This window comes from Myotis daubentonii, chromosome 1 (assembly GCF_963259705.1).
Source record: "Myotis daubentonii chromosome 1, mMyoDau2.1, whole genome shotgun sequence".
In the NCBI taxonomy this organism is placed as follows: Eukaryota; Metazoa; Chordata; class Mammalia; order Chiroptera; family Vespertilionidae; genus Myotis; species Myotis daubentonii.
The window spans coordinates 64,160,003-64,187,713 of NC_081840.1; the positions used below are offsets into that span (position 1 = coordinate 64,160,003).

The following is a 27,711-nucleotide window of genomic DNA, read 5'->3' on the forward strand; positions in this document are numbered from 1 at the left end:
TCTCTTTTTTTGTTAATCCCTACCTGAGGATATTTTCCCATTGATTTTCAGAGAGAGTGGAAGGGAGGAGAGACAGAGAGAGAAGCATCGATGCAAGAGAGACACATTGATTGGTTGCCTCCCACATGTGCCCCAACAGGCTCGGGATGAAGCTTGTAACCAAGGTACGTGCCTTTGCCTGGAACAGAATCCGGGACCCTTCGGTACACAGGCTGACGCTCTATCCACTGAGCAAAACTAGCTAGGGCAAGTTCTCCTTTTCTAAACATCGAGGTGAAGAGCATTTACTATTAGAGCACCTATATGGAAATATTCAGTGACTGAAAACTATAACTATGGATAGGATTTGGATGTGCTCACAAAAAAGGATGAGGGGAAATGGTTCAATGCATTCCTCGTTGTTGTATAAGAAAGTGGATGCTTCATTCACAACCAGGAATGATACTGCCTTTCCCAGTCCACTGGAAAGGAAAGTTAATAGGCCACACCCTGGGCTTTGGGAGAGAGCTGCACCCAGCAGTGTCAGCAATTCCTGAAACAACTTGGATGGAACCCCAACCTGATGCCACACCCACGCAGGACATTAATGGGTAAACAACAGCTCTTGGGAGGTATAAACACGGTCAGCTACATGGCAAGGACAAACAGCAACCCATCCTTAAGGCACAGACAGGGTCAGAAACAGATTCCAACAAGAAAGGGCCCTCACCTGTTCTAATTACCCAACTAGGGGCCTGGGCAATAAACATGTAAGGATAGAGACAAAATTTGGGAAGGATTTACAGGTGGAAACTATGGAGTCAAAATAGTTGGTCTACAGCTGTACTGACCGAGATGGTAGCCACTAGCACTATATGTGACTATTTAAATTAATAAAAACTTAAAATGTAGTTTCTAGAAACATTTCAAATTCTCAATAGCTACATGTTTTAGAGAATGAAGGTTATAGAACATTTCTATGATCGCAGAAAGTTCTACTGGACAGTGCTGGGCTAGAGAACCGTTGGTTTCCCATCTCGTGGAAAAGACAGTTTAAAGGGGGCTCTTTTATTATCACTGTTCCAAATGTACAAAAAAAATTAGAAAATAACCCCCCAACTTAATTCCCCCCACCCCCAGCAACACAAATAATTTTTCCCAAAAGCACAAACATAAACTGGTCCTGGTATTTCCACAAACAGTGCAGCTAAGAAACAGTTTAGAGAAAATTTAACAGGATTCAGATAATATCCATCTATCCTCTCAGCCCTGAGAGGTAATAATCCCATATGGGTACCAGTCCTTCCTAATGGTTTTCCCAGCTCTGGTGGAAGAGTCCTTTACAAAGTGGTATGTTTGGCTGCTGCTTTAGAGATCCTCCTGTGCCTTCTTTTTCTTCTTGGGTTTTTCTTCTTGAATTATAGGGGGGGTTGTAGCCTCTCGCTGTAGATAGCTAATAAAATCACTTAATTCACGGCCACCCTGAAAACAGAAAGATTACCATGAAAATTTAATCATTTAAAGAACCCTGGGTTTTCCCCCAACCCCCAATAAGACTTTTGAGTCTGTAAAAGCACATTAACCACATATATTAACGAGAGTCGAAAGAGTTTCCAGTTAAATAAATATAATTAAAGAGCTAGATATGTACAAGCTTGTATGAGTATGTGTGTGTTTATTTGTGGAGAGCTGAGACAATGCACTTACTTCATATTTCTTTGGATCTAGCTTCTTGTTGGCTGGAGAGAAGTAGATGGTAGGAAAACTAGGAAAAAGAAAAAGAGTTGACTACTTTCTGGTTCGAGTAACTCTGTCATACTAGCATATGTCCTTAATAACTGTTTCTTGGAGTAACTTCTCTTCAGGCTTTCTTTTTTCTTTTTTTTTTTTTGGTAATCCTCACATGAGGATATTTTTCCATTGATTTTTAGGGAGAGTGGAAGAGAGGGGAAAGACAGAGAGAAATATCAATATGACAGAAACACATCGATTGGTTGCCTCCTGCACACGCCCTGACCAGGGCCTGGGTTGGGGAGGAGCCTACAACCAACGTATGTGCCCTTTACCGTAATTGAACCTGGGACTCTTTGGTCTGCAGGCCAAAGCTCTATTCACTGAATTAAACTGGCTAGGGCCATGATTTCTAATCTGACCCGACAGCAGTCTCCATCAATGGCTAGGGTAACATCCGACCAAAACTCAGGAATATGAGAGCTCACAAAATCTGTGACAGTCATGTAGGCCCATGCTGCAGAACTCTAACCCAGGGAAGGCATCAGTGGTTCTGTGCTCAACTGGAATATGAGGGCTCCCCAAACTATACCCAATAAAAAAATGGTTTTCTTTTGGTCAATTGGCTACACATTTTTATTAGTTTTTAATCTACTTACCCTCTGACTTCATATGGAGAAGGCACATCATTGGCTGTGGCATCCATCTTGGCTATGATAATATTTGGGTCTTTTCTGAGCTGTTAAATAAAAAGGTTAGATTTTTAAGTTTCAAGTTTCAGTGACTGAGAGACAGTCAATTCAGGACTTAAAACAATCACATCTTAAAACACCTACATAAGTTTTGCTGCTCAGACAAGAAGAGTAGTTATCACTTGCACATAGTATCTTGCCTTTCACAAGTTTCCCTTTTCTCTCTGGGTTCCATATTAAGACTCTATATATAGCCACCTTTAAACTATCTAGCTGAAAGAAGACACTGTAAAGGCTAAGCCAAGTGTTTTAAGGTGAAGGAACATAATGGTTTCATATAAACCATTACCAAAATTCAGAAGCCTGGATATATATTTTTTAAAATATATTTTTATTGTTCTTTAGAGAGAGAGGCAAAGTCAGAGGGATAGAAAAAGAGAAACATCATAGATTGGCTGCCTCCTGCATGCCCCCTCTTGGGGATCAAACCTGCAACCTGGCCATGTGCTGACTGGGAACTGAACTAGGGACCTCATGATTCATGGGTTGATGCTCAACCACTGAGCAATACTGACAGGGCAGCATGTACACTTTTAACCATAATCTAGATCAGTGGTTCCCAAACTTTTTTGGCCATGCCCTACCTAAGCATCTCTAAAATCCTGATGCCCTCCCTGTGACATAAATTCTTATTACTCAAAAAGTGAATTCCTATTCATGTGGAGAAAGTCTAAAAGGCCATTACCTTGGTCTAAACAAGCTTCCAAAGAACATGGCATCCATGAAAGAGAAAAATAAAAGAACAAAAGGACAGTTGAAGTACTGAGAAAGAAATCACTAGAAATTGTTAAAAAATAATAATATGAAATGATATGAAAAAATAGCAAATAAAGTTTCAAAACATAACAGAGAACTAAAATGCATAAATATGTGCAATATATATTTATATACTGTATATGAGGGTCCCTAGAACCATATGAAAGGCAAAAATTCACTTATTAACTCATTCTCCATTGTTCCCCTTAAAAATCAAACTGCCTCCCTGTGGGGCGTGTGCCCCATGTTGGGAACCACTAATCTAGATTGAGTCTGAGTGGTTTTATTTTTTAAACATTTTAAAAAAATTATTATTTTGTTGTTGTTGTTAATCCTCACTGAAGATATTTTTCCATCGATTCTCTGAGAGAATGTAAGAGAGAGGGAAAGTCAGAAACATTGATGTGAGAGAAAAACATCAATTGGTGGCCTCCTGCACACACACGACCAGGGCCCCCGGTGGGGAGGAGCCTGCAACTGAGATACGTGCCCTTGACCGGAAATCGAACCCGGACCCTTTCGTCCGCAGGCCAATGCTATATCCACCGAGCCAAACCAGCTAGGGCGAGTCTGAGTGGTTTTAGGACAGGTATTTGAGGCATTGCTCAGGCTAAACATAAGGGGGAAATCAAGAGAAAATGAATAAAGAGTAGATAAGGTAACTAACTAGCCAATGCTAAATACATGTGTCAACATCCCCACTCAAATTTTATCTTGAGAATATGGTTCAGACTTACCTTCTCTCCCAGTTCTTTATACTTAGGTTCCAGATTCTTACAGTGGCCACACCAAGGAGCATAAAATTCAATCAGCACATCTTTATTTACATCATTCACTATTTCATCAAAATTCTCTGCTACCACTACCTGGAAAACATAGAAGATTCTCTAGTTGGTAAGGTGAGCTGACAAATAAATTCACAAGTTATATTTGTTTCTGGACCCAATCCCTTTCAAATCTGATGTGTTCTAATCCCTCTCAAATTTGATGTGATGTCACTGAAACCCAAAACACATTTACAGACTATATTAAAGATGCTGTCGGTTGGGAGAGGTCAGTGGGGGGGGAAAGGAGACATATGTAATACGTTCAACAATAAAGAATTAAAAAAAAAAAATTGAACCAACCTTTTCAACCAGTAAAGAAAAGAAAAAAAAAAAAAAAGGATGCTGTCATTCCCAGAAACTAATTCATTCCTATGTTCAGGAAGTCACAGGAAACAAGTGTTACCCAATCCTTCCTTAAAATAATCTTAAAATTATTCTTAGGGGTTAGCTTGCTCTGTCCCAAAGAATAACCTAGCTCTGATATAAATACCACCAAAAAATTCTATGGAGGTTTTATAGTCCTGCCCCAGTTGAGCATTATGAGCTCTGTCAATGCTTATTTTATGTATGAGGTGGAGAAGGGGGAAGTGAGGACAAATAAAAACATGGTAACTAACAAGGTCTTCACTTAGACCCAGCATTTTTGGAAGAAATGAGGAGAGGCTGCGTACAAGCTTGGGGAGGCCATGAGCACCTCACCTTTACGGGCCCATCATTGCTCTCTGGGATTGGCTCAGACTTTAGGTATCTCTTCAGGTTGCCATCAAAGTAATCCTGCAGGAATCTCTCAAGAGCCTTGCCATCACGCCTGCCAATTGGAAAGCAAGTGTCAGGTTAACTTATTCCCATCATTGAGAGGATTAAAAGCAATTTCTTCGAATAGTTTCTCCATATTTTAGCTTTAATTTCAAGATTAGAATGAAATCGGAAGTTTAAAAAAATGGGGGGGGGCACTCTTATCTCTCAATATTCAGGACTACTGACTGAACAAAAAAACCAATCACTTCTTAGTATTTCTAGTGTGTTCTTTGTGGATTAAAGGGCAGAAAAGAAACATTGGTCTTCTGAAAATTCAATTCTACCTAAGGACCAGTTTTATTTTGTTGCTTTAGAGAACAGTGACTATTTATGAAATCTCATTTTACTGATTTGTTCACAAGTAAGATTTTCGCTTGTGTTTATCTCCCAAAGTCTCAGAAGATCAAAGTCAAAATTATCTGGGGACCTAAGACCTCTCCACTTCCCTGAGTTTACTGTAGGCCAATGTGCTATTCCAAGAAGAAAAAATATTCTGTAGGTTGAGAAGATATTGGTCTAAAATTACATAAATTTCAAATAGATTGTCTATTGTTCTTTATGGTACTATTTCTAATGGCAGGGTGGAAACAATCATGTAAGAATTCCAAGCTGCCATCTTTCATTATTATTTATCATGATCCTTAAAGTAAGGACCTGTAATTAATTGAGAAAAGTGAGTCATAAGGTGTTGACTAGAAGACCTATCTTCACATTTGAACATTCACCTTTATAAATTCTCAGTAGTGTAAAAGGCTTAATAGTTTCCTTGAAGAATCAAATCCCAAACCCATGCTAACGTGTAACTCACGAGAATTCCTCCTGCATGACAAACTTCTCTCCTTTTGCAGTTCTGATAGCAACAACAGGAATCTCTCCGGCAGTGCTTTCCAAACCAAAATCGGAAAGATCATGGCTAAAGGTTTTGCGGCTAGCTACAGCAAAGTTAAGCTTGTGTCCAGCATCCAGGAACTTCTTTGCTACCATCATCACCCTGTGGGAAACAAGAGAAATTTATGCCTATGCCAAGATTACAACAGGGTGGTACAGCACTTCTGAAACCAAGAAGCAAGAGTCTAGAAAGCAAAGACTAAGTTTTATAGTCCATGCAGCCCCCCGGAATCAGTCTGAACTTGTGTCCTTGGGCATTAACACAGGATTATGGTGCGCTCTAATGTGCCGCAAAACTTCACTGCCACACTGGTGGTGCCCAATCAAATAGTTCATTCCCACTGAATCTTGACACACACACACACACACACACACACACACACACACACACACACACACACACTGAAATATTGCAGGCATACTGACTAATCTGAAAAGAAAGCTTATAAGGCTAAAATGTACTGAGTCTCAATGGATAAGTAGGCACAATATTTTAGAGTACATTTTAGAATCACATTTGCATCTTTTACTTGGAGAAGGAATCAGCTGTATCACAAGGCAAAGGCATACCTATGGAAGATATGTCCAATAGATTTTAGAAATAGTTTGTTATGTTATTTGTCCTTATGAACTGTTCTCATTCTTATCTGCTCTCCCATCACACATGGTAACAGGATAGCTAGAAGGAACTGTTTACACCCTGGGTAAGCCTGTTTACAAAGGGGAAATACGACCCTTATTACCTGTTTCTCCAGTAGTTGGAACCTTTAGCATTTTTTTCGTAGTCCACATCATAGTACGCCACAAGTAAGTCCTTGCCCTGTATCAAGTCTTTATTATCTTCTGTCATGTGAGGGCAGATACCAAAACTGAAATGAAATAATACATTATCAAATTTGATAGGTTTATATTTGTATTACGGAATTATCACAAAGTAACCGATAGAACTTAAAAAGAAATTTTCAACATATAGGACAAGTACTGAGCGATATACCTTGTAGGACAATGGAGTTCTAGGGTTCACACATTACTGCTTTAATATAAACAACTATTATTATTATAATCCCTTGACTGAGACTATTTAATCCAAAACATGGCTTAGTTTAATAACTGAGAAATACAATATATAATGAAGCCAAGAAATCCCAAACAAGTTATAAAGAGGTACTCACATGTTTTCCTGGATAAATTTTTTAATCTTGCCACTGGTCATTTTCTGTTCTTTATATGCTGAAGTTTTGTCTTCAAACTTGTTCGTCAGATGTGAAGGACGAAACAAGGTGATACCTCTTAAAAAAAAAAAAAAGTCTTAGTATGTAGATAGCAGAACCGTCTCCCATCTTTTATTTAAAGCTCAGATTATCTACTCTTGCTGCCACTTTTACTATCACCATTTAAGCACATAAGGACTCTTTTTGGGGACCACAGACTTGGCAACATGACCTTCTTATCAACACTAAGATGCTAACTACCTTAATCTCAAGTGTAATAATTGGGCTTAAGGGTTTAATAAACTCTGGATTGAAAAGTTATGAGATCTTGGTTCTAATTCTAGTTCTATCACTATTTCAAAGACCCTGCACCAGGCATCAATTTAATTCTTCTGGGCTTTAGCTCTTTCATCAGTACAATGGGGGTTAGAGTAGATGATTAATGTTTAAACCTTTAAAAACTATAACAAATACAAACAACTCCCTCCAAAGCCCCAATATGTACAATACAATAAAGCAGAGCTTGCTCTTATTGGAAGGTTCCTTGTCCTGCCACTCTCCTACACAGAAGGAAAATTACTTTATTAGAGAAAATATCTTTAAGATTTTTCCCAGCTGTAATATTCTATAAGTAGGTATACAATTATAATATTTGGCTTGAGTTCATTGAAAATTCCTTTGTTATAGATTTCTTTATACCAATAAACCAAGTTTACAAATACATGCTGGGCAAGCAAGAATGTGAATAGGGCACCTTAAGACATCTTCATATAAGGATGTCACAAACTTTTCAGTAAAACTTTTAATCGGGTGCTGGTAGAACCAATTTAAATGGGAGCGTGAGAGGCAGCCGCAATGAACAAATCTAAGGTTAAAAGGCTGACACCTAGTGTCCTTAATGAGCCATAATGGCTCCAGTTCCATTTATAGACCTGGTGTCTCTCAATCTAAAAGGCAGAACCATATGATCAAGGCTGCCAACTCTGCAGCCAGACTTTCTAGGTTCAAATACCAGTTCTGCCACTTACTATGTAAAGCTAGAAAAATTACTTAACCTCTCTGAGGGTTTTCTCCTCTGTAAAACAGGGAAAGTAATAGATCTGTCTCATCTGGTTGTTAAGAGAATTAAACGAGTTAACAGTAAATGACACAGTAAACACTACATAGTTTGTTAAATATGACTAAGTAACACTAGCCCTTGGCACACTTTTAAAAAGCTTTATGTGCTCACCCTGAGTGATCTTATCTAGTCCAATGGTCCCATAATCATTCATATGTGGATGACCTACACATCTTTATCTCTAGCTCAGAAATTTTCCTGAATTCTAGTCTCATCTATCCAATTGTCTGTCCACTGGGTCTTCACCACCTGGATGTCACATGAACTCCTCCAATTCACTGTGACAAAATAGAACTCATAATCATTGCCCCCCAATTTGTTTCTGTCTTTTTTCCTAGCTTGATGATGACTGTCATGGGCCCAGTCACTTTAGAAACCTAGACTCTAGCTCTTCCCCTTTTCACACATAGGGATTAAGCCCTGTTTTACTCCTCAGTCCTTCCTCTTCATTGCCCCTAATACTACCTTAATTTTTACTCTCAGATGTCACCCTTAGTTTACTTTCGACTGCCTTGCCATCTCTCCCATTTCAAACCACCACCATATGGGTGCCAGTGACTTTTCTCCTAAAACACAATATTAATAACATTATTCTTCAACCCAAAGTCTTCCAATGGAGCTCAAATGTCTAAAATATAAAATCTAAATTCTTCTGTATGGCACTTAACATTTATAATTTGGTCGCTTCTTAGCTCTCTAACCTTACCTTCCACTATGACTTGTTACTACAAGTCCCAACATGCCTAGACTGTTTTACATTTCATCGCCAGCACTCTTGCTGCTCTATCTGGAGTAATTTTTATCCCAACTGCCATAACCTGCCTGGAAAAATTCATCTGTCAAGACACACACCAAGCCTCACCTCTAGGAAGATTTTTCTGATACTACTCGGCACTCCAGAAGAAAATAAAATCACCCCTCTCCTTTGTAATTCCACTCCACCCAGCATATGTCTATCATAACACCTATAATGCTCACTACACACTTACATTTTTACATATATCCACTGTTTCTACCTACTAGATGCCCTCAAAGGTTGCAACAGTGTCCAGAACTTAGCTTAATGCCTAGCAAGAGCTCAATAAATCTTTAAAAAACAGTCAAGCATTAAAAATCACCACTTCACACAATAGCACTTGGTCCATAGATTTACAAGGGCCTACATCTCAGACACTTACTCTCCATCGTCATCATACTTGTTCACCAGAGACTCAATATTGGTGTGTGCAAATCGGTAGTTATCCCTCAAGTTGCTGGCTGCTTTTAGAAATTCAGAGTGAGCTTCACTGAATAAATCTTTGAAAAAACCTATATGAGAAATGTCAAACACAAGGGAGAAATAGTAAGTGCCGAGATATAATTCAAAACTTTTAAATTCTTCTATTTTTTTAAATTGAATTTTTAGAGAGGAAAGGGTCAGGGGTGGGAGTGTGGAGGGTAGAGAGAGAAACATCCATCACGGATTTGTTGCTTCACCCATTTATACATATTGGTTGTTTCCTGTATGAGCCCCGACTGGAGAGCGAATCCGAAACCTTGGCATACCGGGACGGCACTCTAACCAACTGAGCTACCCAGCGAGGGTAAAGTCTGTTTTTTAAAGCCTTTGTTCCATTATGGACAAGCAAAGCAACGTCGGCAGGAGGATTGGGTCTGCTCTGCCATGACTACCTTGGAAATCTGACAAAACCCTTAGGATGAGAATTCTTCCTGTCCCTTTTAAAATATTTTTGAATAAGCCAAAATAGAGGATTTGTCAGGGTTCAAGTCTTAGTTTTTCACAATTAAATAAATTATTTGTGCAAATTGCTTAACTCCTTAAAGTTTCAGGATTAAATAAGGCAGTATGTCAAAATAAAGGTAAATCACTTCACCATATTTTTTTCTGTCTTTTCTTTAGAAACTTCCAGTTTAGAAAAGTGAATGAAACAAATGTTTAATAAATGTCTGCTTGTGGTTAACTCCCTGTAAAATATACTGAATCAGTAAAATCCAGATGATAAATGGCTTTTAGTCAAATCTAAATTATAAACTATCTTCTAGTCCCAGAAAGTCAGTTTTATTATAATATTAGGAGATTAAGAGAAGCACAAACACAGCTTATATGTTTATTCTTTAGTCAAATGTATTATACATATAAAACAAAACAAAGAACACCCAACATGTAGAATTGGCTCAAGTTATTTTAAGGATAAAATGAGATACTGCAACACTTGGGAAAGCAAAGATAGCTGTAAAAATAAATACATAGCAATGTGATCTTAAATTTTAAATTCCCCATGATTGTGAAAATAGCAGACACAGAGGTCTATTATTTACTTGTGTCCTGCCACCTTAAAACCCTATTTTCAGTCATAACTACCCTATTACTTGAGTTAAAGTTCAGAGTTTAAGACATGGTAGAAAAAGCTGAAGATATTCCTATTTCAGCCCTTCCATTGAAATTACATTTTTACATCTGTAAGAACAAAGACACTCAAGACACCAATTTCTTCCCCATTACAGAAATGCTGAGCTAATTCTGTGAGTTGTATTTTTAACTGTCTCCAATGTTACCAAAACTGTTTTAACTTTGTTGTTTACTCAGACATACAGTGTTTTTGAAAGCAAGTCGATGATTCTGTGGCATAATTAAATATTTGCTACTTACCCACCACAGAAGCATCCTTATCGCCAATGAACTTCTCAAATTCTTCCTCAGTTTTAAGAGGAACTGAAGCTGGTCCTGCTTGCTTCTTCAGGTGGCTGACAATTCCATCTTAAAGGATAAGATGAAAGATTATAGTAACAAATTTATAACTTCTGAGAAGGTAACCAACCATTCATATGATTCAAAGTTCACAAGAGTATACAATGAAGTTGTCTTCCACTCTTGTCCCTACTCACCCAGTTTCATCCTCATAAGATTTCAGTTTTTTATAAACTTTTCCAGATATATTAGACATAAACAAATAATTATATATTTATTCTTTGCTTTCTGTTCTCCTCAAACAGCAGCATACACCCCTAACCGGTTTGGCTTAGTGGATAGAGCGTCGGCCTGCGGACTGAAGGGTCCCAGGTTCGATTCCAGTCAGGGGCATGTACTTTGGTTGTGGGCACATCCCCGGTGGGAGGTGTGCAGGAGGCGGCTGATCGATGTTTCTCTCTCATCGATGTTTCTAACTCTCTATCCCTCTCCTCTCCCTTCCTTTCTGTAGAAAATCAGTAAGATATATTTAAAAAACAACAACAACAAAAAACAGCAGCATACATATATGCTGTTCTGTATTTTATTTGTCATTTACCATAATTTAGAGACAATTTATGTCAATGTACATAGAACTCCTTCAATCTTTTTTACGAATGCATACATAGCATTTAATTGTATAGATGTACCAAAATTTACTTAACCAGAAACAACTGATGGACATTTGTTTCAAATTTCTTGCTGCTATAAATGATTCTAAAATAAACAACATTTTCTTTCTTTCTTTTTTTTTTTAATCCTCACCCAAGGATATTTCTCCCATTGATTTCTATGGGAATAGAGAGAGTGGACGGGAAGGAGAAGGTGAAGAAAGAGAGAGAAAAACACATCGATTGGTTGTCTCCCACATGTGCCCTGACCAGGGCCAGGGATCAAGCCTGAGCCCCTTCAATCCGAGGGCCAATGCTGTAACAACTGAGCGAACCAGCTAGAGCAGTACATGCATTTATAATTGTTAAACTGCTTATTTATACCCCTACTAGTGATGTAGTGAAGTGTTTACAACAGTACAAATTTAAATAATGACTTTGTGAATATAATTCTCTGCCCAGAACACTCTTTCCCTAGATATCCATGTGGCTCCTTCCTTACTTCTTTTAGATCTTTACTCAAATATCATCTTATTTTTTTATTTTTTAATTGATTTCAGAGAGGAAAAGAGAGGGAGAGAGAGATAGAAACATCAATGGTAAGAATCATTGATTGGCTGCCTCCTGCACACCTCACACTGGGGATTGAGCCTGCAACCTAGGCATGTGCTCTGACCAGGAATCGAACTATGACCTCCTGATTCAAAGGTCCACGCTTAACAACGAGCCACGCCGGCTGGGCTCATGTATCATCTGAATGAAGCCTTCGCCGACCATCCTATTGTAACTAAAACCTATTCAACCTCCAAAGTTCCTTTATCTCTTGTTTATCTTCCTCTACAAAACTTTTCACCCATCTAATTAATATACTTGATCGTTAATATTTTTACCTCTCTCCCCCCACTACAAAGTAAGTTCCAAATCGGCAGGGATTTTTGTTTGTTTTGCTGATATAAACCTAGCTTTAAGAATAATACCTAGCACATAAGTTCAAGAAACATCATTTTGCAGATAATAACAATTCCCTTATTCTCAAGTAGCACAAAGACTTACTTATAGTCTTACTAAAATTTAAAAGCAGAAAATGCAATGACTGGGCAAGCTTGAACAGGAGTTTAACTACATACAGTAAAATCATTCTACCTACAGGATCCACCCAAATCATACTTTCCTACTGAGGTGAAATGGGCTAAATAATTTAGACGTAATAACCACACACAAAAATATCTTTTTATCCTAAAACCTAGTTGACAGACCAGTATTCTACTTTCTTTTGGGGCCTGCTAAAACCATTCATAGGTTCAAAATGCTTACAGACCAGAGACAGTGCAATTCTCCATAATATTCTACCTCTTCCACCCATTTTCTCTTCTAAGTACTCTAATAATTTGCTAACTGGTTGAGACAGAATACTGTTTAACTACCTTACTTTGTAAGGTTGATTTTCTCATAGATCCCCCTCCCCCCTTACATATGTTTTCCTTCATTCCTCACAGAGGATAGGTTGTATCAATAGATTAGTTGAAACTGGAATGAATTGTTTAGTCTTTGAGGGGATTGCTATTACTATATCACAATATGAATTATTATAAAAACTTTAATTCAGGGTTATGATGAAAAGTGTTACTTTTCTCCAAGAGTATTTAAATGCTCTGGAAGGTATAGTGAGAGCACTGAAAAACCACTTTATGTAGGAAGGCAAACAGTATAGTTCTTAAAGGAGTACATGAACAAAATAATCCATCCTAAGTAGCCAAACATCTCACCTCCCAGTCAAATGTTGAGAAATTTTCGAGTTAAAAAAAAAAAAAAAATCTAAGTTCCAAGTCCAAGTGAGAATATTTGCCTAGAAGCATTCTGGTTGGGTTTATCTACAATTTTCTTAAGACTTGTCCAACTTTAGAAAAACCATATTAACTAAACTCTAATTGCTGACTTTACCCTAAATAAAACTAATAAAATCTGAATGGTAACATGGGTTCTTCATTAATGATGTTAAGCTCAGAAAAAAGAATATGAAAAAAATTTGGAGTTTTGACTAAATGATACCAGTTGGGCTAAAATATTTATTCCTGCATTAAAGAGTTCCTGAGTATCCACCACTGGTGCCAGTGGAGGCGCTGGGAACAGAGTAGTATATAAACCAAACAAGGTCTCCGCTCTCTTGGAGCTTGCAATTCATAGGAAATCTCTACCCCGGCCGCTGTGGCTCAATGCTTGAGCGTCAACTTATGAACCAGGAGGTCACAGCTCAATTCCAGGTCAAGGCACATATCTGGGTTGTGGCCTCCATCCCCAGTGTGGGGTGTGCAGGAGGCAGCCAATCAATGATTCTCTCTCATCGATGTTTCCATTTCTCCCTCCCTTTTCCTTCCGCTCTGGGAAAGCCTGGGGAGGTGGAGGGTAAAATTTAAGCCATGATCTGAAAAAGGAGCAAGCCATGCAAACACCGGGAAGATCAGTTCAGGCTATGAATACAGCCAGGACAAAAGTCCTAAAGTGAAGCAGTCTTCAGAATTAGGAATGGGTCGTGCTATGTAGAGCTTTGTGCATGGGTAACAATCACACTGAAAAATTTTCACGTCACCTAAAATGCCCAAACTGAACCTCTTTCCTATTAGTTTACCATCATAAAAGGTAAAATATGCCTGGACTTGATAGACTCAAGATAAAACTGTTTTTGTCAGCCTTCAAGCCACATGGTCCCTGTGCCTTGGGTACACCAAGCTCAGTTATACCTAAGGCCTTTTTGCACTGGCTTTCCCTTTGCCTAGAGGTTCTGATCCAGATTTTCTCATGGCTGGCTCCTTCCTGTCACTCAGGTTCTCAGCTCAAATGTTACTACCCTCATCACCTAACTATGAGGTGCTCCCAAGACCACATCAACTGGTCTTATTTTCCTCCTTTCATGCTCTTACCCACTAGCTGAATTTATCTTATCCATATACATTTTTTACATTAAAATTTTTGTTTTGTTGTTGCTAATCCTCACCTGAGGATATTTTTCCATTGATTTTTAGGGAGAGTGGAAGAGAGAGGGAAAGACAGAGAGCAACATCGATGTGAGAAAAACACATCGATTGGCTGCCTACTGCATAAACCTTGACTAGAGCCTGGGCCGGGGAGGAGCCTGCAACTGAGGTATGTGCCCCTGATCGGAATCGAACCTGGGACCCTTTGGTCCGCAGGCAGATGCTCTATCCAGAGTCATACCAGCCAGGGTAACACTAAAATTTTTTAAACTGTGATAAAATATACAACATAAAATTTACCATCTTAACCATTTTTAATCGTACAGTTCTGTGGCATTAAGTACATCCACACTGTTATACAATCAACCTCCAGGACTGTTTTTATCTTGCAGAACGAAATTCCACTGATTATATAACTCCCTATTCTGCCCTCCCCACAGCCCCTGGCAATCACCATCCTACTTTCCTTCTCTATGGATTAGACTACTGTAGGAACATCATATAGGTGTAATCACACAATATCTGTCTTTTTTGTGACTAGCTTATCCCTCTTAGCATAATGTCTTCAAGGTTCAACCATTTTGTCGTTCATGTCCTAACTTCCTTTTAAACATGTATATCATTGTATGATATACACATTGATATATAATTTATTATTATTATTAATATACCACTTTTGGTGTAGCCATTCATTCACTGGGTTGCTTCTACCTTTCTGCTATTGTTGACTAATGCAGCTATAAACCTGGGTGTACAAGTATCTCTTTGAGATCCTGCTTTCAATTCTTTTGGGTATATACCCAGGTAGAACTGTTGGATCATATGATGTCTATTTTTAATATTTTTAATAACTTGCCATTCTGTTTTCCATAGTAAGCTGCACCATTTTACATTCACACTAACAATTCAAAAGGGTTCCAATTTCGCCACATCCTCGCCAGCACTTGTTATTTTGATAGTAGCCATCCTAATGGATGTGAAGTGGTAGATACCTCTAAGTATTTTTAAACCTATTTGTTGCCTTCTTTTCATCTCCTAGAATGTAAGCATCACAAGAGGAGGAACTGTGTCGGTTTTGTTTATCAATAAATACTGAGCACCTAGAATGTCCAGAATACCTGGCCCAGAGTGCTCAATAATATTTGTCAAATGAAAAAATGCCTAGTTGATCTTATAACTCAAGTTCAAGTATTTTCTATATTACTTACATAATCTGTTCATTTAGAAAAGTTTTTTGTTAGCTACCAAACTGACCTCTTAGAAGATAAATTTTAAAGACCGAAAGTATGTTGTATAGAAAATTGTCCTGTTCACATTACAAAGAACAGGATACTTCAAGCATCCTTACCAGCAGTCCTGGGCCCATCATAAGCACCTGCTTCTTCACCATCTCTAAATATCTTCAGGGTTGGATATCCACTGACTCCATACTTATTACAGGTGTTTGTGTTGGCAGTACAATCAACCTAAAGATTAAAATGTATAAACCACTTGTTATCCAAATGCCTGCTTACAGGTTCTTCCTATATTTCCAAATATTAAGATTGGTCAAGTCATAAAGGATCAAACAATTCTTGACATACATGCCACGGAACATTAGATTTTAAAGGCAGACTGGTGCTGGGCTAGCTACATAAGAACTAGCTAAGGAAATCTTTAAAATTTAGATCCCTACGCCTCATACAAAACACACAAATGACAATTTAAATTCTGCCCTTGGAGTCTCTATTGTCTAAAATGGTCTCCACCTTTTTCCTGCCCCAGCACATGTGAGGGATAAATCACTTAAGTTAGTAACAGTGGCTTATTTTGATAATGATTATCATCAAGAGGATACATGGATAGGTGTACATACTATTTAGCTGGGGTGGAGTATAATTTGATTTGGCAAATCATCTAGTTATTAGCAAAGTTACCAATACTTGAATACCTGAGCTAGTATGAATCTTGGCTAAACTATAACATGACATTTAATGATACTAATGAAGAAGAGGGCAATTTCCATCTATTTAATCACTTGATAGAATCCTGAGGTTCAGAAAAGTAATACAGGCTATAGCTACGTAAGACAGAAATTAAATCAAAACCAAACTCTTTTTTTCTATGACAAGCTGCCATAGAAACATTAGGATTAAAAGCAGTTTCTGCCCTGGCCGGTGTGGCTCAGTTGGCTGGGCGCTGTCCCATGCACCGAAAGACGGTCAGGGCACATGCCCAGCTTGCAGACTCAATACCCAGTGTCGGGCATGCAGAAGGAAGCCAACTGATGTTTCACTCTCACATCGATGTTTCTCTCCCTCCCTCTCTAAAAATCAATTAAAAAAAAAAAAAAAGCAGTTTCCAAGAGTTCAAATAAATATGGATGAACTATTTGAGACTGGCTGAGATGTGAGCTTTAAGACTGGAATAAATATGGGTTTAATACAGAATGCAAAATTCTGGAAGCATTACTTTGATTATAAAAGCACATACCAAGTTTATAGTAGACCAATAATCAACATCCTCATGTTATTTTCCTATTCCACATCGTGACTATCATGATAGTATAAGGAATTATTTACTCAAGAATAATTTTCTTCTAATCTTGACTACTGTACTCTTACTTTCCGTATTTCCTCTTAATTCGTAGTGACCATATTTTACATGTTTCTTTTGTCAATAATTCCCTTAGTTCCACTACTTTTAATAGTTTGAAACTATACTTGATATAATAGTCACCTGTGTATTTTTCCAGAAACTAATGTTCTCTCTTAGCAACATAAGAGTAGAGGAAATATTAATTTTACAAACTATTATTTAAAATACCTCATTTCTTGCCCTGGCCAGGTGGCTCAGTTGGTTGGAGCATCGCCCCATACACAAAAAAGCTATGGGATAGATTCCCAGTCAGGGCACATACCCAGGTTGTGGGTTCCACTCCAGTTGGATGTTTCTCTCTCCCTCCCCACACTTCTTCTCGCTCTAAAAGCAATAAAAAAATACCACCCCACATATCCTCAGGCAGGGGTCCTCAAACTACGGCCCGCCGAAAACATTTATCCGGCCGGCCGGGTGTTTTTGCCGCTGCTGCCTGTTGCTAAATTTGTTCATAGTTTTTTTTTAAACTATAGTCCAGTCCTCCAACGGTCTGAGGGACAGTGAACTGGCCCCCTGTTTAAAAAGTCTGAGGACCCCTGTCCTCAGGTGACGATTAAAAACAACAAATCTTGCCCCGCTTGTGTAGCTCAATGGTGAGCAGCAGACCCATGAACCAGGAGGTCACCAGTTTGATTCCTGGCCAGGGTACATGACCAGGTTGCAGGCTTGATTCCCACTTAGGGGCATGCAGGAGGCAGCCGATTGATGTTTCTCTTTCATCGATATTTTTATATCTCCCTTTCCTTCCCCTCTCTCACATTAAAAAAAACACCCCACCTTATTTTTTAAAATGAAGAATCCACCTATACTCACCTTTGCTAATGGGACTATTCCTTTTAATCTAGTAGCTGCAGCTTCATACTCAGGGGCAAGCCTCTTGCAGTGTCCACACCTATACAGATATATTTAAAAAAAAAAAAAAAAGCCAAATTCTCAATTTAATCCTGTAAGTCTAACTTTATTTCTCTAGGAAGAACCCCAAACTACACTGCTTCAAAACTAGTAGCTGCTTTATCTGAACAACCCCCATTAGTAATTAGGGTAAACCAAAGCTCTCAGAAGATAAAAGTATTATCTCCAGCCTAAGGTTGATTCTATAGGAGATGAGTCCAGAGCAACATCTATTTTCTCAATAAAAGTGCAACTGAGTGCTGAAAGTGGTAGTCAAAAGTATCCTCCACATTAAAGAGGTAAAGGGCTGCCTGGGGCTCAGTGATTGTGAGTGTTGACCTATGAACCAGGTCACAATTCGATCTGGGCACATGCTCAGTTTGTCTCTCGATCCCCAGTGGGGGCCTGCAAGAAACAGCTGATCAGTGATTCTCTCTTATCATTGACGTTTCTCTCTCCCCCTCTCCCTTATCAATAATATATATATATATATATATATATATATATATAAATCTCTATATATAAAAGCCTAAGCAACCACTACGACTGGTCGACCGAATGACCAATTGCTGTGATACGTACTGACCACCAGGGAGCAGGCGCCCAATGCAGGAGCTGCCCCCCGGTGGTCAGTGCACTCCCACAGGCAACCTCCCATGGTCCCTCCCCTCGGCCAGCCAGGTGGTCAGTGCACTCCCACAGCCAACGTCCTGCAGCTGGCCAACCTCCTGCCATCCCTCCCCCTGGCTGGCCGGCCCCAATCGGGACTGGGTGAGATAGCCCTGATCAGCCCCAATCGCCGGCCAGGCCAAGGGACCCCACCCATGCACGAATTTGTGCACCCGGCCTCTAGTATATATATAGTGACTGAAACCTGTAAGGTTCCAAGTATAATACTGACTCAGTAAGACTCACCATCAAGTATTTTTTCTCCATCCCTTCAATATGACTTTTTGACTAGAAACCCAGTTTGAGAGGATAGCGGAATGAAGCCCAGAAGGTACTCATTCGTCATAGATACTCTAGCAACTCACTGGAGGTTTTCCCCCACCCTCAACTGAATCACAGCATCTGAATGACATATTTCAGAGCATAGGCCAGCTCTAGCTGGTTTGGCTCAGTGTGGGTATTGTGTCAGCCTGAGGACTGAAGGGTCCCAGGTTCAATTCTGGTCAAGGGCACATGCCCGGGTTATATAGGCTCAATTCCCTAGTAGGGTGCACACAGGAGGCAGCCATCAATGATTCTCATCATTGATGTTTCTCTCTCTCCCTCTCTCTTACTCTCTGAAATCAATAAAAATACATTTAAAAAAGGAAAAAGTGTGTAGGCCTGATTTTTATAGCTATACAATTCACCTGGCTACAAGAACTGATGAGAATAAAACATTGTCAATTAGAATGTTCCCAGAGAGCCATCAGAAACACCTGCTCCTCTGCCTGAACGTCCTAACAGTGACATAAATATACTGTATATGCAATGGGGGGAGAGGGGCAACATACTCCTCCTTAGTGTACAGCTAGCACTAGCTGTATATCATCTCTTCAAAAGCCAATGGGTTGCAGAGGGATTACTTTGAGAAGGTGAATAGTTCTGTAATCTCCTCAAATAGCACAAATAGAATAAGAAAAGCAAAGGAAGGAAACATAGAAGAAACTTGAGCTGATATATTTCATAGTCAAGTCTCAAAATTTATTACAAAATAGTTTTACTTATTTCAGAGAAAGGAGAGGGAGATAGAAACATCAATGATGACAGAATATCATTGACTAGGGGCCCGGTGCACGAAATTCGTGCACTGGGTGTGTGTGTGTGTGTGTGTGTGTGTGTGTGTGTGTGTGTGTGAGGGGAGTGTCCCTCAGCCCAGCCTGCCCCCTCTCACATACTGGGAGCCCTCAGGCGTTGACTCCCATCACCCTCCAATCACAGGATCGGCCCCTTGCCCAGGCCTGACGCCTCTGACCCTCATTTCCCCCCATCACTGGTTCTGCCCCCAGCCCAGGTCTGATGCCTCGGCCAGAGGCGTAGACCCCCATCACCCTCCGATCGCCTGATCGGCCCCTTGCCCAGGCCTGACACCTCTGCCAGAGGTGTCAGGCTTGGACAGGGGACCCCCATCTCCCCCTGATCACTGGCTCTGGCCCCCGCCCAGGCCTGAGGCCTCTGGCCCAGGAATCATGCCTGGGCAGGGGACCCCCATCTCCCTCTGATCGCTTGCTCCACCCCCCGCCCAAGCCTGACGCCTCTGACCCAGGCTTCAGGCCTGGGCAAGGGGACCATCATATCCCCCCAATCCCCGGCTCCGCCCCCCACCCAGGCCTGATGCCTCAGCCAGAGGAGTTGACCCTCATCACCCTCTGATCACCAATCACCGGATCGGCCCCTTGACCAGGCCTGAGGCCTCCGGCAGAGGTGTCAGGCCTGGGCAGGGGACCCCCAGCTCCCCGCGTTGCAGGCTCCGCCCCTGCTCAGGCCTAACGCCTCTGGCTGAGGCATCTGGCCTGGGCAGCGGGGACCCGCAGCTGCAGCAGCCCCGCGATCGTGGGTTCCGCTTTAGGCCCAGGCAAGGGGCCCCTAACTCCTGGGACTGCCAGCTTCGACCGTGCCCAGCTCCCATCGCTGGCTCCACCCCTACTTCCTGCTATCACTGGCCAGGGCGGAAAAGGCACCTGATTCTCCGATCATGGCTGGGGGGCAGGGCCAAGGCGGCCCCAGGGCCGCCTTGGCCCTGCCCCCCAGCTCTTAGCTCCCCCCTGGGTTTCCGATCACTGTCAGTGGCAGGGGGCTTCTTCCTGCTTTCCCTTTCGCCTCCCTGCATTGTGCCTACATATGCAAATTAGCCGCCATCTTGTTGGCAGTTAACTGCCAATCTTAGTTGGCAGTTAATTTGCATATAGCCCTGATTAGCCAATGAAAAGGGTATCGTCGTACGCCAATTACCATTTTTCTCTTTTATTAGATAGGATAGGCTGCCTCCTGCACACCCCACACTGTGGATTGAGCCTGCAACCCAGGCATATGCCCTGACTGGGAATCGAATCATGACCTGGTTCATAGGTCAACGCTCAGCCACTGAGCCCCGTCAGCCAGGTCTCAAAATGTAAGTGATGAATAAGCAACATGGAAGCATTTGCCCCTAAAACTTGTTTAAAACAAAGAACTATAAGAGCTTATATTCTTCAAGGTCTTCAGGAATTCTATTAAAAAATCATTAGAAAGCTTAAATGAAGAAAAGGTGATATTTTAAAAAAAAGACTGTAATATTATATCAGCTGTTGCTTAGGGTCACACACATATTATCACACACATTAAAAGTATAAAAGGACCAAATGATAAATACCAAATTCAGGATGGGGAGTGCATAAGATGGGGAAGGGGTACACAGGGGGCTTCAACTGTATAGGTCTTTTTGTTAGACCTAGTAGAATAAATGGTATTCCTTATACTGCATTTTACAGATGCACATTTTACCATATTTGAAATTGGAATGTGTCTTCCAATCAGTAATACCTTCAATGGTAGTATTTCGTTCTTTGTAAGACATAAAATAATGGTTCCTGCCCGGCCAGTGTGGCTCAGTGATTGAGCACAGACCTATGAACCAGGAAGTCACGGTTGGATTCCTGGTCAGAGCATAGTAGGGGTCATGCCGGAAGCAGCTGATTGATGATGTGTCTTTCTCATCAATTTTTTTCTCTCTCCTTCTCCCTTCCTCTCTTGAAATCAATAAAAACATATTTTAAAAAAAATAATTTTTCTCTCAATCAGAGGTATCTTAGATGTGCCTGAAATATGCTATTATTCATTGTATCTTCTATATTCCTTTACTATTGCATAAGAAATTAAAATTTTGAGTACTTTGGTTGTAGCAAAATACACAAATTACAGTTGATCTAATACCATAAAATAACCAATTTATCTGAGAAATCCAGGCTTTTGGGACCACAATAAAATTTCAAAAGTTAAAAAAATGTATGTTAAAGGGAGTAAGATTTGGATCTGGGCCTTTAAGGCTTCAGCAAGGACATGGTAGAATATTTTAGATAAAGGGAACAGTAAAACAAAGACAAAATTACTAGTGAGAATGATACATTCAGAGAACTGTGAAGGGCTTTTGCTATTAAGAGATAATAAATGTGTTATGTGTATAAAGACTACATCAGCCAGCAACATTACAGGCCTGACAAAGGGAGAAAGCAGAGATAAAAATGCCACCTAGAGATAATATATTTCACATGGCAGAAATGAAAGCTTGGTCCAGCATGGTAGCAATGAGAATAAATAAGAAACAGAAGAGAGATTTCTGTTGACTTTGTAGTTATTGTCAAGAAGGCTGAAAACAGCCCTGACCGGTTTGGCTCAGTGGATGGAGTGTTGGTCTGCGGACTGAAGGGTCCCAGGTTCGATTCCGGTCAAGGGCATGTACCTTGGTTTCGGGCGCATCCCCAGTAGGGGGTGTGCAGGAGGCAGCTGATCGATGTTTCTCTCTCATCGATGTTTCTGACTCTCTAGCCCTCTCCCTTCCTCTCTGTAAAAAACCAATAAAATATATATATATATATATATATATATATATATATATATATATATATATATATATATATAAAAAAAAGGCTGAAAACAAAATTCGTCGCCTCTAGCACATCCTTCTGGTTCAAACTGTCTTCACTACAGGATTTCTAGTGTAACCCTCAACAAGTCAGTGGAGCACCTGCAGTGAAGACCAGAGTAAGAAGCAAGTGAAATTTACAGAGTGGGGCAAAAGTTGTTTATATGGAAAATACAAAAATTAATAAATAATATAAGAATAAATTCTGTATTTCATGTACTCACATCTGTAAACCTACTTTTACTGAGACTTTTAAATATAGTTTTAATAAGGGTAATTGTGGCAGGGGTTGAAAAATTAATTAGCATGGATATACTGAGCTATCCCATGGGTTGATAACCATTGTTACCCTGGCCAGTACGGCTCAGTTGGTTGGAGCATGGTTTCATACACCAAAAAGTTCTGGTTTAATTCCCACTTAGGGTACATACCCAGGTTGGGGGTTTGATCCCAGCTCCGGGTACATGCAGGAGGCAACCAATTGATATTTTGTTCTTTCTTTTTTTTGCTCTCTCTCTCTCTTCCTTCCTCCTTCAAAAAAATAAATGAGATCAATTATAAAAATGAGCAAACTATTTTCTTAAAAAAGTTGTTTGCTATCGTAAAGACTTAGGGGTTAAATAAAAAACAATACCCAGTTTGGGAAAGTCAGCCAAAAGCAAGAATAATTCATTATGAAAGCAAACAGAAGAAAACAGTATATTCTCAATTTCTTTTTCCCAGGAAGCCGGGAGAAAAAAATCCTCATGTCACTAAATTGTCTGTTGCATGAATTGTAGTGTTTTGCTATAAGACAGCATGAGGGTTATTAGGCCAAAATTCATTATTGTATTTCCAGTACAATTTATCTTGAGTGTCTGTCTCTTAAATCAGTTTATACTTATCAGTTTTCTTTCAGCAAACATTCTTACCATCATGCAGAATTTACCTTTTCAGAGAAAATTAAATCAGAGAAAGATTAAAATAAACAAAAACAATACTCAGGTTTACTCCGCCCGAAATCCTATTTGCTCCCCGATCCCGAGTCTTTATTTCAGTTAGTTCTATCCTAAAGCATTTACACCTGGAAGTGGAGTATTTATCCAACACAGGTTACTTTCTCATTAGAGTATTTTTTGGCATTTTTCAAAAATCCTAATTAAAACAGACAATTTAGTCCGGCCAGTGTGGCTCAGTGATTGAGCACCGACCCATGAATCAGGAGGTCACAGTTGGATTTGATCAGGGCACATGACTAGGTTGTGGGCTCAATCCTTATTCGGGGTTGTGCAGGAGGCAGCCAATCAATGATTCTCTCTCATCATTGATGTTTCTATCTTCCTCTCCCTCTCTGAATTCAATAAATATACATATTTTTTAAAAACTGACAATTTAGATTCTGACAAATGACACTGAGGTAGAGTTTGAAGGTGAGCATCAAGATTAACCACTACTTCTTTCACTCACTCCTTGATAATATGAAAAAACAAGTCACATCCACCTTCAGGGATGGCACTTAGCAGTTAATAATGAAATCCCAACATATATTCACCCAAGAATCATCAATCATCATCACTTCATGCCTCTAACAGAAAAATTGATATAGTTCTTTTTCTAAGGAACACCAGTCTGGCATGGGTGAGGCAGTATTATTAGGTCCCAATAGAGAAGAGGGAGCAATCAGTTAGTTGTTCAGGGAAGGAAGTGAGTTAAGTTTTGTTGAGAATAATTTGCGAGTGTGTGTCTGAGATCCTTGTGCAGAGGCAGGAATTCTAAGTAAAGGAATCAGCATGTATAAAAAAAAAAAAATACAGGGGTAAAAGTAAGTTTATAGTTGTTTGCATGTAAAATAATACAATTAGCCCTAGCCGGTTTGCCTCTTGGATAGAGTGTCGGTCAGCCTGCAGACCAAAGGGACTCCAGTTTGATTCCAGTCAAGGGCTCATACCTCGGTTGCAGGCTCCTCCCTGGCCCGGGCCCCTGGTTGGGGCACTTGTAGGAGGCAACCAATCGATGTTTTTCTCACGTCAATATTTCTGTCATTCCCTCTCTTCCACTCTCTAAAAATCAATGGAAAAAATATCCTGGAGGATTAAAAAAAAATTAACAAAAATAATACAAGAATAAACTCTGTGCTTTGTGTACTCACAAATGTAAACATAGTTTTGTCCCACCCTATATTAAATATCCCATTTCATACTATCCAGTCTTTCTCTATACCCTAGACCAGTGGTCGCCAACAGTTTGTGAGGGCCAAAAGGTTGGAGACCGCTGCCTAGACACATTGTATTATCAAATGTCATTATTTAATACTACCATTCTAGAGGGTAGGGCACAAATCTACAACATAAGTAGATGTTGAGGACTTAAAACATACTTAAGACTGATCAATGAATTTTCAGAAATTATCACAAACATTTAAACAGTGCTATTTATTTCCCCCAAAGAAATCCAGTCTTAGAAATTACATAGATGATTAACTCCATAAAGGAAATATTAGTCTAAAAATCAACTACAAAGAAATCTTTCACTTTCACTTGTAAAATGAAAGTGAAAAAATATCCTAAAGCAAACCAGAAAAAGAACCTGCTCAAAATAGGCTCATTTACTCTTAGATTCTCTTAATGTTCCTAAGTTGCGAGCTCATTCTCTTGATTTGTACAAAGGAGCATCAAAAAACATTTCCAAGTTAAGTATTCATAAGTAAAAGTGGTTGAACCCTGGCTAGCGTGGCTTAATTGGCTGGAGTGTTGGCCGGCACACCAAAAGGTTGCGGGTTTGATTCCCAGTCAGGGAACATATCTAGGTTTTGGGTTCAATCCCCATTTGGAGGACATATGGGAGACAAATGATCAGTGTTTCTCCTTCCCTCTCTCTCTTCCTACCCCTCTCTAAAATCAATAAAAACATATCCTTGGGTGAGGATTAAAAAATAAATAAAAAGAGTTGAATATGAAGAAATAAGGATATTATCAACAGGAGACTTCCTTGATTCCAAATTAGTTATTCAGAAAACTGATCCTTCTTGTTGGCATTGTGGAGGAGGACCTTACCTTCCAGACCAATCAAAGTGGATACTGCAGCAGAGATCCACCCAACTTTTGGAATAATTTAGTGAATGATGGGATATGCAGTTCACAGGGAAGCATATGTAACAATTTAAAGTAGGAAGACCACCTTCAATTGGGAAAAAAAAAATCTGCTTTAGCCCTGGCTGATATGGCTCAGTTGGTCGAGTGTCAGTCCTGTGCACCAAAAAGTCGCAGGTTGGGTTCCCAGTCAGGGCTCACGTCCAGGCTCTGGGTTCAGTCCCTGGTCAGAGGCAACAGATTGTTGTTTCTTTCTCCTTCTCCCTTCCTCCCCATAAAAATCAATGAAAACATTAAAAAAATATGCTTTAAACTAAGTCTAACTGCTCACAATTCTCCAGCAACTGACTTCATGTTGATCTCTGCAGTCACTAAAGCACTACCCAGTTTTGCAACAACTCTATCTGGCCATTCTAAGGAAAGGGCCAACCCCTTAAAGGGAGCAGCACGGTTACAAGGCTGGGAAGAGTTGTTTCCAAGAGAGAATGTGAGTCTAAAGATGAGCCTATGAAGTGTACTCAGTACTGCCAGTTAGCCATAGGAATGCCCTGGACACAAAATTTGTCACAAGCTAAAAACAAATTCATTGCCTTCAGCACATCCTTCTAGGTCAGTGGTTCTCAACCTTGGCTGCACATTAGAATCACCTCGGATTCCCAGGTGATTCTAATGGAGCAGCCAAGGTTGAGAACCACTGTTCTAGGTGATCTTCACCGACTACAGGACTTCTAGTAACCCTCAACAAGTCAGCGGAGCACCTGCAGTGAAGGTCAGAGTTAGAAGTGAAAGCTATGCTTTGTTTTACTGATACTTGGGAATACAGGTAAGTTTTTAATTAAGGGTAATTGTGGCGGGGATGGAAAAATTAAGCACTGTGAATTGGTATAGATAGGATGAGCTATCTCATGCGTTAAGATAATTCACTGCTTGCAGTTTTCTGTGGTAAAGACTTGGGGGTTACACAAAAAAGGAAACTCAGATTTATTGCTGGGTCAGAAATCCTACTCATTCCCTACCCCCACCTCCAGCCTTTTATCTAAAGTTAGTTCTATCCTAAGAAATGTAAACCCTTGTTCAGTTAAATCACCCCGCAATGGAGTATTCCTCCAATACTGGTTACTTTCTAATTGGAGTTTTTGGCATTTACAAAAAAATCCTAATTAAAACGGACAATTTAGGCAGGTTCTGACGAAATGACTCTTGTTCACCTACTGTGTGTGTGTGTGTGTGTGTGACCGGATTCTGCTGCTGCTGGGAAGTGATCAGCGTAATGGAGAAAGTGTGCACCATGCGATGGACAAAATAATGGCTCCCCCAAGAACACACTTCGGGCCATTCTGCAGCCACCGAGTGACCTTGGCTAGAATCGCATGGCTGCGGGGCCCGGGGCCAGAGGGAAGGAAGCACCCCGGCAGCCGGGACCTCTGCCCTTGGGGACACGTTACCTCCCAATGTAAGGCCTCGGGATGCCTAGTCTGCAGCAGGGAGACCAGTCCCACTGACCGCCCAGAAACTGCCAAGGTGCCCATCACCGGGGGCCGGGGGTGGCTAAACCCCCCGCAAATAGGAAGTGCCGCAAGCGCACGGGATCAGGATGTGGCCCCGCGCGAGAGGGGCCTCCTTCGGGGTTTTCTTTCTCGGGTCTCGCCCCGCGGCGATCGGCACCCACTTCTCGGCTCTCGACGAGGTGCCTCGGGTCCCCGCGGCTGGGAAACTCCCCGGCCGCAGCCGGGCCGCTGGAAGGGGGAGGGCCCGGCGCCGCGCAGGCCCAACCGCTCCCGGGCCTCCGTCCCCGGCCCGGCCCGCCCGCCTTCCCTCCCCTCCCGGCTCAGTGGCCTCACCAGGGGGCGAAAAACTCCACGAGCATGAGGCCCGCGGAGCCCGTGTCGGAGACGCGACTCTCGAAGTTGTCGTCCGTGAGTTCCAGCACGTCGGAGGCACCGGCCCAGCGGGCCGCGGTCAGCAGCAGCGCCACGCCCGGGAGCAGTGCGAGGCGGCGGGGGCGCATGGCGGCGGCGGGTCGGGACTCGGCGGGGATTGCGGGGACCGGACCTGCAACCACGCACCCTGGGCCGGTGCTCACGCGTCTAGCCCAGGCGGACCTGCAGCCGGACGTCCCCACCCCCGCCCGGC

At 40.8% G+C, this 27,711-nt stretch overlaps 1 protein-coding gene across 1 annotated transcript; it reads right to left on the reverse strand.

Moving 5' to 3' along the window:
* Positions 1-1,026: 1,026 nt before the first annotated feature.
* PDIA3 (protein disulfide isomerase family A member 3) lies at positions 1,027-27,709 on the reverse strand. The gene is made up of 13 exons (XM_059702975.1): positions 27,420-27,709; positions 17,824-17,902; positions 15,722-15,839; positions 10,713-10,820; positions 9,241-9,370; positions 6,904-7,020; positions 6,475-6,600; positions 5,652-5,834; positions 4,745-4,853; positions 3,956-4,084; positions 2,370-2,449; positions 1,687-1,744; positions 1,027-1,461 (listed from the first exon to the last, which is right to left on the reverse strand). Exons 1-13 carry the CDS (start codon positions 27,584-27,586, stop codon positions 1,348-1,350), a joined length of 1,518 nt encoding a protein of 505 aa, XP_059558958.1. The 5' UTR covers positions 27,587-27,709; the 3' UTR covers positions 1,027-1,347.
* Between the last annotated feature and the right edge of the window lie 2 nt (positions 27,710-27,711).